Source organism: Apus apus, chromosome 5 (genome assembly GCF_020740795.1).
Source record: "Apus apus isolate bApuApu2 chromosome 5, bApuApu2.pri.cur, whole genome shotgun sequence".
Lineage (NCBI taxonomy): Eukaryota > Metazoa > Chordata > Aves > Apodiformes > Apodidae > Apus > Apus apus.
Window position 1 is genome coordinate 12,878,906 of NC_067286.1, and position 16,835 is coordinate 12,895,740.

The 16,835-nt window shown below is 37.5% G+C and overlaps 1 protein-coding gene across 1 annotated transcript in view; it reads left to right on the forward strand.

Annotated features, from left to right (window-relative positions):
* INSC (INSC spindle orientation adaptor protein) overlaps window positions 1–16,835 on the forward strand; it is a 91,300-nt gene that overhangs the window by 69,508 nt on the left and 4,957 nt on the right. Inside the window, exons 8-10 of the mRNA XM_051621038.1 lie at window positions 1,759–1,930; window positions 4,521–4,699; window positions 15,470–15,536. Of these exons, the coding sequence (XP_051476998.1) occupies window positions 1,759–1,930; window positions 4,521–4,699; window positions 15,470–15,536 (418 nt within the window). The remainder of the gene's footprint in view (window positions 1–1,758; window positions 1,931–4,520; window positions 4,700–15,469; window positions 15,537–16,835) is intronic.

Consider the following 16,835-nt stretch of genomic DNA (forward strand, 5'->3'; position numbering starts at 1 on the left):
CCATAACTAGGAGGAAATATTTTGCTGTAGGTAGATTAATGCTGAAAGCTTGTCAAGAAAAAGTTTAATGTTGAAAATTTATTCTTCCTGTTCTTGCCAGTACTTGAGTTCTATACTAAATCCCATTTGTAATCTGAGGAAAAATAGAGATATAATTTCTTTTGTATTTATCTATGTTATTAGAGTTGCAATGTTGTAGTCTATTGCCTATTAAAAAGTGCATCCAATGAATGATCTTCCAGAGGGTAATTTTTGCTCCCATCAATCTGAGAGCTTTTCTTGTAAAATACAGTAACTGTCAGTGCTTATCAAATAACTTAATTTATGCCCATTGCAGGATAAGTAATTAAGATAACTCAGCATTCTGTATTAATTAAAAAAATAATAATAATGCATACAATAAATTTGCTAAAAACCCTTTATGCAGATAATGGATAGGACTTCATCTGCATGTTCTAAGGAAGATTTGAATAGACAGAAAGTGCAGTCTGAATAACAGGCCTAAGGAAAGAGCTGATGAGTGTACAACACAACTGTGGGTTTGGTTCTGTTTGACTGTCAAAGTCTATTTCAGTACTAAGCTTTTCATAACTCCTCAAGTGTCCAAGCCATGTATAAGGCAATTGACACCACACATTTTCAGAACTTCAAATAAATAAATAAATAAACCCAGTTTTTAAAACAGTTGCTCTGTGGAGCTTGCAAAAACTCTGATAATTTGTCAAGTGTCCCTACAATTACATTAATTTAATTTATATAAATATTTTAATTTGTGAATTCACGTGGATTTGACATAAAGATGTCCATAATTCCATAAATCTTCATGCTCTGTCGCTTCTACCTACCTGCTTGACAATGTGATGAATTATTCAGAGTATGTTAAACAGGGGGAGAAACATAGTCCTGTTGATTTGAAAGTTCACAGATTATGTCTGTGAAGAGAATCTTCTTTGCTGGCTTTGGTTGTTAAAAGATGATGCATTTCTGCAGCTCAAGCCATCCCCTTGGCTGTGCTCTGTGTCAGTCTTTCATTGTGTCAGTCTTTCATTGTGTCAGTCTTTCATTGTGTCAGTGAGCCTCCTATCACCAGAGCATGGTGTGTGTGTGTGATGTACATGCCTAAACTGTGTAAGGAATGAGCTTACAACACTTCAGACAGTCTAAAAGCACAAGCCTTTCTTTCTCTTCCACATAAACCAGGGCTATATGGACCTAGCTTTGATGTGACTGCTGTGCAAGCTCATCAGGTGCAGTTTGGTACTTAATAGTGCTTTTTGATCCTGCATTGGCTTTGTGATAAATTTGGAGAAAAAGGGGCAAAAAAATAGTCTGTGCAAGAATTTACTGCACACTCAGGCTTGAGTCACACAGCAGGACACACTCAGATAAAAGCTTAAATTATTCTATGGCATAGTAGCAGTTAGCATTTGCTTATCAGAGCTTATTTTTTGATTAATGTTTAATTAGAGGTGTCTGTCAGAAAAAAACTTGTTCATTTGACCTAAATAAACTCAGCAGAAACATTAAGGGAGAATGAAATGCAAGACTTTTTGCTGATGAATAAACTTTATGCTGCACTCATATTTATTTGCTAAATTGAAACCTCCTATGTCATAAATGCAACCAGGTTTAAGTAATTTTCGGAAAATTAACTGAGTAGTTTAACCACAACCAAGCAAAAGAGAACTGCAAACCCATCTCGGGTTGCAAAAGTATCTCCTGGAGTGTTTCTAACTTACACCTATTGTTTTTTCACAGGTTGATGGGATATTGTGCCTGGCTGACATTCTTACTGATAACACCCATTCTGAAGCTACTCATGCAGAAGCAGCAGCAGTAATTGCACAGATCACATCTCCACATCTCACGTTCACTCAGCATCTCAGCAGCTTTCTGGAAAATATGGAAGAAATTGTAACAGCACTTGTCAGTAAGTTCTTTATGGGACTTCTGAGGAGTTCCAGTGCAAAGAACAGGTTGGAGTAGGATTCTCTTTAATTAGAAATATTGCCTAAATAATGTTTGTCATTCTTTCCGTAACAGATAAAATAACTCAATCATTTTTAATTCTGAATCAGAACATTCTGCAATGACACGGTATTTTTTACTCCAGAATAGAATTTATGTATTTTTGTCAGAATAATATCTGAGTGAAATTCTGCCATTAGAGCCACAAAAAAGACTCAGTGTCACTGTTTGACTCAATCCCTCCCCCTCCCACCCAGGGAGAGAAAAAGAGAGAGACCTGGCTGGATTGAAAACTAAACTGCACAGCTTTAATTAAACACTAATGATAAAAGAAAATATATACAATTATATACAAATGTGTTCAGGTATGTGCAAGAGCCTCTCGCCTCCCCTCACGCCCAGCAACTCCCACAGCATCTCCTGAGCTGGAACAGTCCCAAGAAATCCCGGAGCTGCTGCTGGAGAAAGTGGAGAGTGATGAGGGTCAGGGGAGCTCAAGCCTTGGGGTGACGGTGCTGGATGGACAGAGTCCTCCCCGGACGCCGGCCAAGGATGGAAGAGAAGGGAAGAAGAAGAAGGAAGGAAGTTGTCTTCTGTGATCTCTGACCTTCCTCTGTGCTTACGTAGCTCTATGGAATAGAATATCTCTGGCCAGTTTTGCTGTCTGTCTAACTCAGAAGCCTCCTACGGGGGGGTCATAGATCTCCCTGTAGTGTCTGAGCTACCGGAGTAAAGGTGTGACCTTGAAGCCCCAGCAGTTAGAAAAACATTTCACTGTTATCTGTCTTAATTGGAACATGCTGCTACTAGTTAAAAAAAAAGCTTACTGAAGGAAAAAAGGAATCAGTAAAAGGAAAATTGGCTTCATCCTGGCTCAAACCAGGACACTGCACAGCAAAGTATCCTCTTGTCCCATGTTTTTCTGTAGAAGAGCAGTTTCTAATAGTTACTAAAATTTATGCCTGCTGCATTTTCTAAACTTGCTAGAACTCAAGATCACCACTGCATCTACATTTGCATTTGGTACTCCAGAGGAAAAGTACAATATAGTATAACCTATGGGCATTGTTACAGGAAAGTAGAGGTTCTGTCTGTCTTATCTAGGCCTCTGATACATGGTAAAATGAAGCAAAGATAACAGCAAACTTGTCCTTAACCTAGGTCAGTGAGGACCCTTCAGCAAAATAAGTTGATATTTCTCATTACTTTCTAAAGAGTGGCATATTTTATTTTGGCACTGTCCTCTATCCTTCTCAAATAACAGAAGCTTTCAACTATTTCTACTATATATACTATTTCAGGTATAATTTGGGTCATCTAATTTGATTTCTCATGTATAACACATCAATACATCTAGATATTTCTCTACTGAGCCCAATGGTTACAATTAAACTACAGCACTTTAATTTTCTAGCATGTTTTTATTTGGTTCCTGGTTTTGTTTGTTTGTTTGTTTTGTGGGTTTTTGTTCTGTTTAATTTGGTTTATTTGGGTTTTTTTTTCTGTTTCTGTTTGTTCTTTGTTTTATTTGGGTTTTGGTAGTAGTGTTTTTTGTTTGTTCATTTTGGTTGTTGTTTTGTTGTTGTTGTTGTTTGTAGTTTGTTTGTTTTGTAAATAGAACTAGGAAAGAGCATGGTAGGGCTTGTTGAGGAATGTACAGTGGCTTGGATATGCCCAAACAGAGCTTGTGCACTGAAATCAAGGAAACAATTTGTTCTGGATGACCAGACTGTCCAGCAACAAATATGGAAGGTTGTGCCCTGCACCTGCCCTGAATCTAGTCAGTGGAATTAACCTGTGCTGAGCTTGGTTCTGCTGTAACTAGACTGCTAGAGGCATCTGACCTGACTTACTTAAGATGATTTTCCAGGTTATTACAGTGTACCACAGTCAAGGGACAATCTGAACAGCCTACCCAGAAGATTTTAGCAGATGGAGCATTGCCCTGATTGTAGTAGAAAATTGCAGGAATTTTAGTAGTATATAATCTCCCAAGAAATGTGAGCATTCAAAATAGAATGTGATTCTGTGAAGACGTGTAACTTTGCAAGAGCCATTTCAGTAATTACACACCAGTTTCCGTATAATATTTATAACTCAGTAATTGAATTACTGTAATATGCTTACTTTTTAAACCATACTGAAATCCAGTTGCCAGGTGATGCAGAGCCTGGTTGCAATATATGTGTCCAAGGAATTAAACAGGAGAAGCTGTGTCTACAGCACTTCTTACTAAAGCTGGAAAACATGCAAGGTGATCTTTGACTGTAGAAGAATATGGTTAGAGATAGGCAATGTGTATACATATCTTGCTCTAAAGAATAGGATACACAGCAGAATTATTCTCTTATGAAACAGATATTCTTAGCCTTCTGTCTTCTGACAAAATGAAGACTTTTCTTTTTCTTGGTTTTGCTTTTCATCTTGATGGCTATGAACTTGGTCTTAGATACTGTTTACTAATGGAAGTTGCAGATAGTTAAATATTGCTTTGAAACACCTAACCATGTTTTTTGCAATGAAAGAATGACTTTTATTTTCTTCATTCCTAGAACTGTGCCAAGATGCCTCATCTGGTGAAGTTTTCCTGCTGGCTTCAGCAGCTCTTGCCAATATTACTTTCTTTGATACCATGGCTTGTGAAATATTGCTCCAGCTAAATGCAATGAAGATTCTTCTAGCAGCATGTTCAGACAAACACATAGTGGATACTCCATATTCCCGAGATCAGGTGAGCAGCGTCTCAGGAGTTTGTGTCTTGCAGGAGTTTGTGTATTGTAGGAATTTGTGTATTGTAGGAATTTCCATTTGTGTAAATATCAACAGGTTTCAGCTTTCTCTGTCTGACAATCAAACCTAAGTGCTGTCATGTCTTACATTCTCGGTTCTTTTCAATATATAGCTCTTTCTTTACCTGCTTCTGTTCCTTTTATTATGAGTATTATGAAATACGACAGCTTTTAACGTGATTAAAACAAAAGTGAAGTTCCATATTTCTTAGATACTATAATGTTTTTTTCATCATGAAGATGGCCAGACAGTGACACAGAGGCCCAGAGAGGCTGTGGAATCTTCATTTTTGGAGGTATTCAAAACTTAACTGGATAGAGCTTTTAGGCAACTAAGATATATATGGACACTGCAGCCTAAATATACAATTCTCAGTTCAAAGATGAATTAGCTCCAAAAGCTGAATAAGGATCTGATCCTCAGCCCATTGACGTCGATGTGCTTTGGACTGAGTCCTAACTGCATGGTAGGTGGTTTGCAAGTTTTACTGGCAAGTACTGTTGATGTCCTTTTGCATTTCCCTTTCTTTTTCACCAGATTTTTAGTAAATTAAAGGTCCGTGCTAATACACAGATGAAGTCAGAGGGAATTCTTTCATTTCGCTCAGGTACTGCCATGCAATGGGGTGCTGCAGAGACACTCCTTATGTGGCCTCTCAGTGATGATTTTCACCTCAGCAGAGTAACAAGCTTGAGGGTTTCATTAGCTATCACTAAGGGGTGATGGCTGCTAGTCAGCTCTGTTAAGTTACTTCTGTTTATGAGATATTGTGAATATAACTAAAAGTCCGTAATTCAGGCCTCACAAGCCCATTCCCCTCCCACCTCTAAATAAGCCAAAAGATGATTTATGGTAGACTTGGGATCTGCACTGCCACAGAAAACTCCGTGTACCCTTCAACAGGAGCCAGGCCATGGAAAACAAGGTAAAAGGGAGCTTAGAAACTGGTCATTGATGTTCTAGAGGGGTTGCTAGAGCTGCTTTAGCTTGTATTAATAACAGTAGTTTTCCAGCTCAGGATTGTTTATGAAAAGATGGAGTTAAGGCATAATTATTAAATTGCTCTTTGGGCAAAATCAAGAACATCAGGTGTTGTGTGTGACATGGGTGTGTACTATTATTACATATGCACAATTCTTCATGTTCTTTTTTTCTTCCTCCTGTGCACTCTCATAGTTTTGGCTTCCTTATTTATTTCTGCCCTCATCTTAGTTCTGCTGTCAGCTGTTTGCAGTTTGCTCTGTGGGTAGCATAGCAAGTCCCTTCTTTGTATGAGGAAGGCAGACGTTCAAAGGAATATGTATGACTTTATTAGGTAACAGACCAGTTCCAGGCCTTTTGCAGCTTGCAGGACATCTCATTAGCTAGAGGGACAGAGAACTGAATGGCTTCCTTCCAAGAATCAAGGAGATTTCATCCCAAATAAGCCCTTACATTCGTTGGAATGAAAAACTAGATCAGAAAGGTGTGATGTTTCCTGTGGTGTGCTGCAGTAAGTTTCTGAGCTGACTGATGTTTCTGCAGCATTGGGGACTATAAAGTCCTACCTTATGTTGTTCTGTTATGGAGCACCTGATGCTCAGTTGGAATCTGTGTGCTGCTCAACTTGTCTTTAAGAGCTGTCAGTGTTGCTAGACAAGCAGTTTTGGTCATGCATTAAGAGAAGTCTTTCTTTGAATTCTTGACCAAGTATGTGCTTGTGTAGATTGCTCTCATTTCAAAAGGATAGTTTCAGTGTTATATCTGGGAGGGGTGCAGAGGATATCCGTCAATTATGACAGTTTTATGGAATATTTTGCTTTTTAATTTGATCTGCAAATTAAGTGAGGGTAATACACTCAGCTAGAGAGAAAAGCAACATTACAATACTATATTTAATAAGAGTATTTTACATTCCTATTTTGGCTTTTGATATATATATTTTAACTCTTTTTAGGTACATAATACAGTTACTCACTTTTCCCATTACGTATGTTACTATGTCCCAGCCAGTAGACATTTGCCTAAGGACATGTAGACTAAAGTTGAGTAGGTCTGGAATTTTTTTTATTCAGGGATTTATTTTTGAATATGCAACCACTATGGAATACATTTTTATGGACTAATGTCCACTCTAAATGATCAAGTCATCCAGGCCAGTAAAACAGATGAATTAGAATTAAGCTATACTAAATGATGAAACAAAGAAACAAAGAATAAGATTCATACCAAATACAACAAAATATGGTGTAATTACCATAAAATGTTATAAAATTGTCCCTCAAACTTAAACTCCCTGTTTTTCACATAGACCTTTAATTTAATCAATACAATTATCCTATTAAAAACTACCCAGTATTTCTTAATACATTACTTCAGCTCTAATGCTAAGTTAAGAAAACTGTAATTTGCTAGAATAGATTGAGGCATCATCTCTGAAAGCCAAAAATGGGAGGAAGATGGCTGAAATGCAGGAAAGGAACAGTGAGTTTTAGCTAGGACAGCTAGCTCTGATTAGTTATCACCCTTCATGATGGTATAAATAGATAAACAGCATTTTGCCCAAGAATTGGATGTCAGATACATTGCCTGCAGAAAGTGTTTTCCTTCTCAAATATTCTGTCTTTTAACTTCTGAAAACCTTTTCTATGCAAATGAAAAACTTTTCCTGCCTTCACAGTATGAAAACCAAGCCCCTTCCTCTTTTATTTCCCAGGCAGCATTAGATTAGGTCAGCTGAGAAATGGAGAACCGAGTGCTAAACTTAATGATAAACAAGATAATAATTGTCCATTTCACAGAATAATGTATTGCTTCTGTAGCCAGCAGTATCAGATTGAGATTGCTTAGTTTTATTAAAAAAACACTTTGTATAAGAGTCATCAGATGAAGCAATAATTTCCAGATACCTTAGCATCTAGTTTTGGGTCACAATTTATATGAATGTGTCGTGTTATTTTCCTTGCTGTTATTTTTCATTTTCTGGATAGCAGGTTTTATACTTCAAAGGAGCATAAAAATATCTTTTTCAGAAGTGTTCATGCTTAAATTTGGCAGTCTAATGTACACAGTCAGGTGTCTTAATGGAGTTTAAGCACTGTCAGAAGGGTTTAACCAAAACTGTTGGCATTCAGGCCCTTCTTGACTTTAACCATCATCTTAGGCTCTACATAGAAAAATATGAAATGTGTATGCTTGTGCATAGTATCTTTATGTATAATGAAATGTTTCTCTCTGCATTCCCACTTGTCTGTTCAGTTTTGCTAGTATTCTCACCTTACCCGTGAATTTGTGGAGGTGCAGTCTAACAGCTTCTGGCCTCTTTTTCAGGCAGACAAAGAACTAATGTGTAGTGAACACATCAGTTTTAAAGTGATTATTTCTAGTCTAAAATCAGTGAATTATGTTTCAAAAAAAGTTTGAGTTTGAGAAAGGCTTTTAATCAAATTCTATGATTCTAAGTTGGAAGGAGAAAATGGAAATGATTGCTGTTTTTTCCTGCTAAATTCTTTCCTGTTTTCGTGGTATTTGGGAGATGTTGCAGGCTCTGAAGCTGAGATATTTTGTCTCATTTAATAGTTGAAACCATTAATACTATGCTTCCTCTGGGTTCCAGGCCCTTTTGTCTGCTCTTCCATTTTCTTTTTGTTGTCTTTCCTTCCCTTTGTTCTCTTACATGAGAGTTTGTAGGGTCAAAAGGAGAGCAGACACAGCTATTACGTTAGCATGAACAAGTTTTGATTTTTAAGTGTTGCCTAACACCCAGGAAAAGATTTTGAGAGCAATGTTTTTAATGAAAAAGATATTAACATGTCTTTTAGAATTCTTTTGAAAATCCTTGCCTGTATGAAAGGAACTTGCAATAGTAGTACTCAGTCTGAGTTTCTTGGGGAATTCATTGTTTCTTGCCAACTGCTTGTTGTCATGAAGACTGTGGGATTCCTGACTCTATTGAAATTGTGCAAATTTTTCCATATGTATGGAAGCCAATGTGAGCTAACAAGAACAGGGAGCTTGAAGTAGAATTTGAGCAGTGCACCCCATGTTAGGTGCTTGTCTTGCCTACGTTTGACAAGAACAGAAAAAATCATTGATGGTCAGGGGAAGGCAGTTGATGAGTCATTATTCATGCTTTTTAAAGCTCCTTAACCAAAAGACATATGGAAGGGGGAGCTCCCTCTCCCAGTGGGATGAGAAGAGGAACACCCCTTCTGCTGCTGAGCTGTCAGCTGGTCTTTCCCAGACAAGAACTGCATATAGGTACCTGGAACTCGGTCACCTATGGCATGCTACACAAGCAGCAGTAACAGGGTTAGGAGCAAAACTTGGTGGTCTGCCTCTGGCAGGTCTGACTTCAGTAGACTTCAGCTTTCTGTCTAGTCTTTGAAAATTATTTTCAAGGCCAGCTGCAAGTAGTTTTTAACAGTCTCAAGTGGTTCAACTGCATGGTCACATTCTTTCTGCAGCGCAACACACTTCTGTAGATTTGCAGGTAAAAATGCAACACAGGCCAACTACATCATAAAAGGGTATCTGCACAGTTTTCTTGCACAGATCTCCATTAATATCCAGCTTTGACATTAGAATAATGATGACTAGAGGTGTGGCTAGAATTGCCTTCCTCTCAGTGTGCTGGCTGTGAAATATGATAGAGAAACTATACACTAAAACTGTGTGGTCCTTTTCAATATTGACTAGATCACACTAAGAAAACATGTTTTCAACTAATATAGTTGAAAGAGAGATGATAAATTATATAATTAATTATTTAAAAAACCTTAAGAAATTAAACAGGAAACAAGAGTACTAGTGACAGATGCAAAAATAAAATTAGGCCAAAAGCCAAATGATGGTATGTGAACTTTAATTTTTGTATCATCTGTATCCTGATCAGCTTTCTGTGTAAGACTATAATCAGTTCTCTGGTGTCTGTCCTTTTGTTTTAACTGGTTATCTCTGTCTTTGCATATACAGTTGAACAATATTAGACAACGTGCTCCAACTTTCAAAGCAAGAGCAAAATCTCAGCTCCATTGAAGAACTTTGCTATTTTTGCTAGATTAGTGTGGTGAGGTTTTTATTCCAGGGATCAGTTCCTAATATTGCTGCTGCTTTGATTTTGAAGAAGCAATTTAACTTCTCTGCATTTTTGTTTAATTATCTGTAAAAAGTTGGGCAGACATTGCACTTACTCAGTGTAAAGTCCCTCTAGAGGAAACATGCTATGTCAGCACAATTCATTGCTGTTTTTATTTTCTGCCGTTGCCTGCCAGGTTCACAGTACAATCAGTCTGGTGCTGGGCTATTTGCTGCAGAAACTATAAACAAGAGATTTTGCTGCAGGCTGTACCAATCATAAAGTAGTAAGTCAGAGGTGCTTATGTATGCATTTTACTGCATTTGTCGTATTTTTGTCTTCAGCACTTCAGGAAATGAGATAAGCAGATTTCAAACAACCCCTGAGTTTTGCCACTGATCTTTTTTCCAAAACAGAATCACTGCCTAGGTGGAGGCTGTGATTTCAGTCTTAGTTCTGAGCAGCTGAGTTCATAAACAGTGTTCCTACATATTACAGTCTCTTGTTTATTTTTCCTTCTCAAGTAGAAAACTACTACCTTCCGGGATAGGCCCTAGAAATTGCTTCCTGACCACTCTGCTTGAGTTTCTGGAAGTTGAACTAGTTCTGTGCACTTTTTGTCTCCTCTAAAATGGGAGTAATTAAGTTTCCTCCCACATACTCAAGCCCTGATTCCAATTAGACTAGCTAGACAAGCAAAATTGTTTCCTACAACTGTGCATTGGCTTAGGCCAAATTGTGCTCTGCTCTATAGAGACCAGATGTCTTAGGTGTCTTATCATAGAATCAGCTGAGTTGGAAGGGACCTATCAAGATAATTGAGTCCAACTCCTGCCCCTGTGTAGGGCACCCCAAGAATCACACCATGTGCCTGAGAGCATCATCCAAATGCTTCTTGAACTCAGGCAGGCTTGGTGCTGTGACCACTTCCCAGGGGAGCTTGTTCCAGTGCTTGGCTGCCCTCTGGGTGAAAAACCTTTTCCTGATATCTACCCTAAACCTCCCCTGATTCAGCTTCCTGCCATTTCCCCAAGTCCTGTCGTTGATCACAGAAGTGAGGGGATCAGAACCTGCCCCATCTCTTCCCCTCCTGAGGAAGCCATAGACTGCAATGAGGTCACCCCTCAGCCTCCTCTTCAAGATGAATAATCCATGTGACCTCAGCAGCTCCTCATTAGTCATCCCTTCCAGACCCTTCACAATCCTTGTGGCTTTCCTTTGGATGCTCTCCAATAGCTTGATGTCTTGTTTGTATTGTGGTGCCCAAAGCTGCATGCAGTACCCGAGGTGAGACCACACCAGGGCAGAGCAGGACAATCACCTCCCTCAACTGGCTGGCAGTGCTGTGCTTGATGCACCTCAGGACATGGGTGGCCCTCCTGGCTGCCAGGGCACACTGCTGGCTAAGAACCTACCATGACGGAAGGCTGAGGGATGATAATATTTTCTTCCCCTAGATTTTAATCTGAAAAATGGAAAACTGTGCCCTCAGAAGTGAGAGAGCACTCTGGCTCTATCATGATTCTAAAGTCATATGACCAGGTTTATGGGACATGTCCATTCACCATGTGACCTATGCAGAATTAATTCCCTATGTGCTTCTTTAAATTAAAAAACAGAGGTTTTTAGATCAATTCCCAGGGCAACTGCAAGAGTAGCAACATGATGTTGTACAGACACTTGAAAGGTATTAAGTATCTGTATAACCTTAAAGTTTATTTATTAAATAGGGAAATTTTCCATTAACCTAAATGGGAGACCCACCCCAAAGCATCCCACCTCCCATGTCCACCCATCCATAGTTAACCAGAAATATGAAGTTTCAAAGCTTCTTGATTTTAGGTATGTTTTTTTTAAGCTCTGAAAGATAACTTCCTTGTCTCAGTTTAACCTTGTGAAAAATGTTACTAGTCCCAGTGTGACTATCTGCATGTTACTGTTTTGATAAGTTGGTACCTCTTCAAAAGGTGCTAAAATGTGAGCTGGTCTGTGAATGGCATTTTGTGTTTCACTGTGTCTCACTTCTGTGTGGTTTACGTGTGAAGGTGCATAGCACATATTAGCAGGTAGGTGGTGAATGCAGAGATAAACCCCAGAGACTGTTCCACTGTTTTTTTTAGTAGTGTTACTCATGTGACACTGTCTTGAATAATTTAGACTTCATCTGGTGGCAAAAAAAAAAAAGTATTAGTTCATTATTTGTTGATCAATCTGTTTTTCTGTGGTGTTCATTACTACAGGTGTTTTAGGGCTTCCAGTTCTTGCAGAGAAAGCTGCAGTCACCAGGTTTACCAGGGGCTTGCTGTAGAGAAGCACCTGCAATTTTGGATGGACCTGGATAACAGAAATCAGAGTTTGGACTAGCCTGAGTTAATTTACTGAAGGGATCTGCTAAAATGCAGATACCGGAGATACATGGATCAAGATCTAGCTTCAAAACAGAGCTACCTTGGACACATAGGCAGTGAGGCAGGAAGCTGGATGGGATCAGTTCTTGCAACACATGATTTCTAAGGCAGTCCACTACAATCCTACATTAAATTTGGCAATAGAATTTGAGATCACACGTTTCATTTAAAAATTCCACATATGATGAAGCTTTTTTTTTTTTTTTCCTTTTTTTCTTTTTTTCTTTTTTTCCCTTCTGGAGAATCTCTGATAATATTTGCTTAATAGCACATCTGCAGATTCCACATATCAAGATATCACTAGGGTACTGGAATTTGTGGGTGGCTTCAGCACAGACTTTCTGCATGGTGCGATAGCACTGGCAAATGATCAGAGCTCATGTGTCCTGTCTTCAGATTATCCTCTTTTTAATACTTCGAGCTGACTATATCTTCATTGCCTGGCTTAGGAATCCATAACATTTGCAAGAATCAGAAATTGTCTCAGGTGCCAGTCCTTTGTAATCTTAAAGTGTAATCTTTTACAAGAAATGGCTTGAATGATTAATGAAATGGGTACTAAATATGACAGTTGAATGGCAGACGTTCCATTTTAAATATTTTCAAGTATTTAAATTCTTTCAAAACTATTTCAGTTCTGAGACAAGGCTTGGTGACTATTTTTTCCAGTAATATTAATCTGTTTTCTTGGTGGAAACGAGGCTTAGACAGTCACTTTTATCTGTAGCTGTGTGTGATCCATGTCTCACAATTACATCTGAACTGGTTTGTGGATTCAACACAACTTCACAGCTAATTTTGAGAAATTATCTGTGGCTTACTGGAATTTGGAAGGAGATAATGGGAATAGAGAGGCTGAGATAAAGACTGCAGCATGAGCCTATGTTTCATTAGACAAGAAGAATCTACAGTAAGAGAGATGCCACTGGGAAAGTTCTGTTTATGGTTTGTGATCAACTCTAAATCCAAAAGAAATGAGTCTTCGTTACTACCAGTGCTCATGGAAGGAAGTGTTGCTTGTCAAGCAAATAGACTCTACATTTAAGTTTGTATTTTCCTCTAGAGAGTTCATCTTTAGTATGAAACTTCCTTGAACTTTGCTATGTATTACAGAGGAAATTTTTGTGTCAGCTGCATATATACTACATTTTAAAATTGGCAAGTAAAGGGGAAATACAGCATTTAAAGTCAGCTCTTTATTCAGCTTGCCTATAGTGTGTTTACATTATGCTATTTCATGTTACATTCTTTACATCACAGGAAAATATGTTTTTTTTTTGGGAGAGAAAAATCTATCCATATGGAGTGAGCTAATCTATATTTTAACTGCCTTTCAAGTGCTACTAAGATTTAAAAAGATAATTCAGGTAGAACTTGATGGCTGTTGATGATAAGGGTCTTTTATAAGCCCCTCTGGAGAAGGTTACATAAAAACCCATTAGGCTAGTTCATAAATACATTGCGAAATATAGGGGCCTCATAAGCAACACAAAGGAAATATAGATATAACCTCAAATGATTTTTGGTGTCAAAAGATGCCCACAAAATATTTTTATGTATGAAAATACTTATTAGACAAAATAACTTGAAGCACGGGAATAAATGGCACATATTCAAATTATGGTTAATTGCATTGTTCATCTGTGGCTTTGGGAGCCACATGAGGTGCAGATTCTGCACAGAGGAAGCAATTTTCATTAACAGGATATAATTTAGAATGAGAAAACATACACACTCTGCCTGAAACACAGTTAATAATTAATATGGAATAAATACATAGACGTATACTGAGTTACCATATTTCTACCTGCCACTCTTTAGAGCTTCAGCAACTCATTTGCATCCTAAGTAAGTATATTTATTCAGAGAGATGACACTATAACACTGCCTTCAAAAGTGGAAGACCTTTATGTCACAGCATCAAAAATGAGTCATCCTTGTTATCAAAATGACAAAGTGAGATCAGAATGGTGATTTGATCTCATGCCTGCTTACATCTAAAAAGTTTGCTTGTTTGTAAACTGACACTGTAGTGTTAAAGAGCTGATAACCATTTCTAAAACTGATCATTTTTGAGGCTGATCAGTTTTTCTCAACTATAATAGAGAAAATAAAAACTTCTTAAGAAAAATATAATTTCTGGTTTTTATTCTATTTATTATATAATATATGTATTTTAATTATCTGTACCATTTATTATAAATTTATTACATGTCACTCACATAAGTTGTTAATATTAAGATGTGTTGGCATGCAGAAAGCAAGTTATTTGAGGGCTAAAATAAAAAAGAATATCTTGCAGGATGTATGAGAGGAAATATATGGTATCAATGATGGGATTGGATGATTGAAATACAGTCTCTACACATGATCCTGTCTCTGTCAATGGCTTGATGCATCATTTCAACAAGTTGAGTTACACCTGATCTTGAAAACAGTGCTAAAATCAGGATCTGAAAATGTGCTTCTCTTGGTACGAAACCTAATCTTGGCCTTAGCTCAGGAAAGGTATGAACAGATTTTTAAGTCCAGCTTATTTTAGGGAAAGTACTTTGACATGCACACAATGTATGGCTTCAATAAAACTGACAAGTATTCCTTAAATACTCCGTTGAATAAAGGCTCAAAACTCGTAATCTCTTGTGAGGTTTTCTCAACAGTTCAGCTGAACCCTGAAGCAGAAAGGTAGAAATAACTTATCCTTTGCTGTGAGCTCTGCCTGAGCTGGAACGTAACTACTGGCTCCATTTCCCAGGGTGGGCAGCTCCTGCCTGAATTCTTTGTAGGACTCCAGGCATTTTCTACTTGGTGAATTTTTATAAATTTTTATTTTCCTCTTTCTACTGATTTGACCACTGAACAAATCTGCTGCATAGAGCCCTATATGACAGTTTTATGCATGAATGTGAGTGTGAGGAAAAAGAGGTTTTGCTTTTCTTGTTGTCTGGATTTCAGTTACAAACCATGTGTGAGATAAAGGCCCCTGAGAAATCACAAAGGTGGGAATAGACTGTTCAACTGCAAGAATATATGCTTTTTAATTTTATTTGGTTTGCCATATTTCTGCCATTATAATTTTCTAAACCACAACTTAATATTGCTTAATTATTAAGTAACATTAATATAGTAATATAAATTACTTTACTATTGCTGTAATGTAATATTGTAATTTAATATTATAAACCACTATTTAATATTACTGAGTTGTAGGGCTATACTTAGTATTTCATTCTCTTTTTAATAACAGGTGGTAACAATATTGGCAAACATGTCTGTCTTGGACCAGTGTGCCTCAGAAATCATACAAGAAAATGGTATGTATTTTATTGGAATGATATTCTGTATTTGTGGAGAATGGGGGTAGATAGGAAAGGAGTGTTTACAAGGTAAGGGAGAAAGGCTCCACTAATAATACTTCATATCCTGCTTCTGCTGGATATTGCACATTGCTGCAGGGTGCAAAATAAGTCCTTAGGATGGTTCTGTGTAACTGAAAGAAATTAACACTGCTTTAGAACACTTTGCATGTATGACAATATTGCTGATGTTTTGTGTGTAAGTGACTTCTTCAGAGATACAAAGTAAAGTAGCACAAAGGGTTTCAACAACCTTTATTCTGGTAAGTACATTGTATAAGGTGGCAATTCTTACACAATGAAAGACATCATCTCACACTGAGCCATGCATACCTGCATTTTGTCCCACTTTTTTCACAGGTATTCAGAAGTACTACAAATTTGTAAGCATTATGTTTTTGTTACTATACAGCAGTCACCACATTTTTTTCCACACTTTCCACACTTCTTTAAATACCATATTATAAGAAACACATTAAGTTGAAAAAACCCTAGGTATTACAGGTCCACCAGAAGTCTGAGAAATTAGGTGAATAATTCTGTGGATAAGGATACAGGAAGATTTAACAGCCTTATTAACACACCTACCAGCAAATATAGTAAAACAATATAGTCAAATGGCTTTTCTCTCTCTCTTTTTTTTAAATTTATTTTTTGAGGGGGCAAGGAATATTAAATTGCAGTAGAGCTTCACATAGATTGCTTTTTCTCTCCTAAGAATATCCTTTACACACTTTTAAAATTAAGGTTTGGATAGGAATGGTTTGAGTTTGACTCCATTTGAAACACAGACATGGCTGATTGTAGTTGGGAGAAGGGGTTTCAGAAAGCATCTACACAGAAGTGGATCTTGAAATTCAATTGGCCTATTCCTTTTTTATTTAGTAATTTTTTTATAAGTTTGATAGTTGATTAGCAATATTTGATGTCAAAGTTTATTGCATTTCAGTGGAAAATTTGAGCTCTGTGCACACAAATATGACTGACATGTATCAGGCATAACTAATTTGCTTGATGTGATCTGTGTGTGTGTAGTGTGCACTTGAGGTCCTTACTAAGATGGATAGGTGTTGCACTTTGAGACAAAATGATGATGTGGAGGTTGTATGAATCTGGATACTGAAGCAATTTAATCATAGATAAATGCAATTTTACAAATTACCTGACTGTATGAAGACAGTGCAGGTAAGGGGGACGAGCAAGGTTCCTGGAGATTGGAAAGGTGGTCCTGGACCTCTTGGTGCAGGCACATGGGGC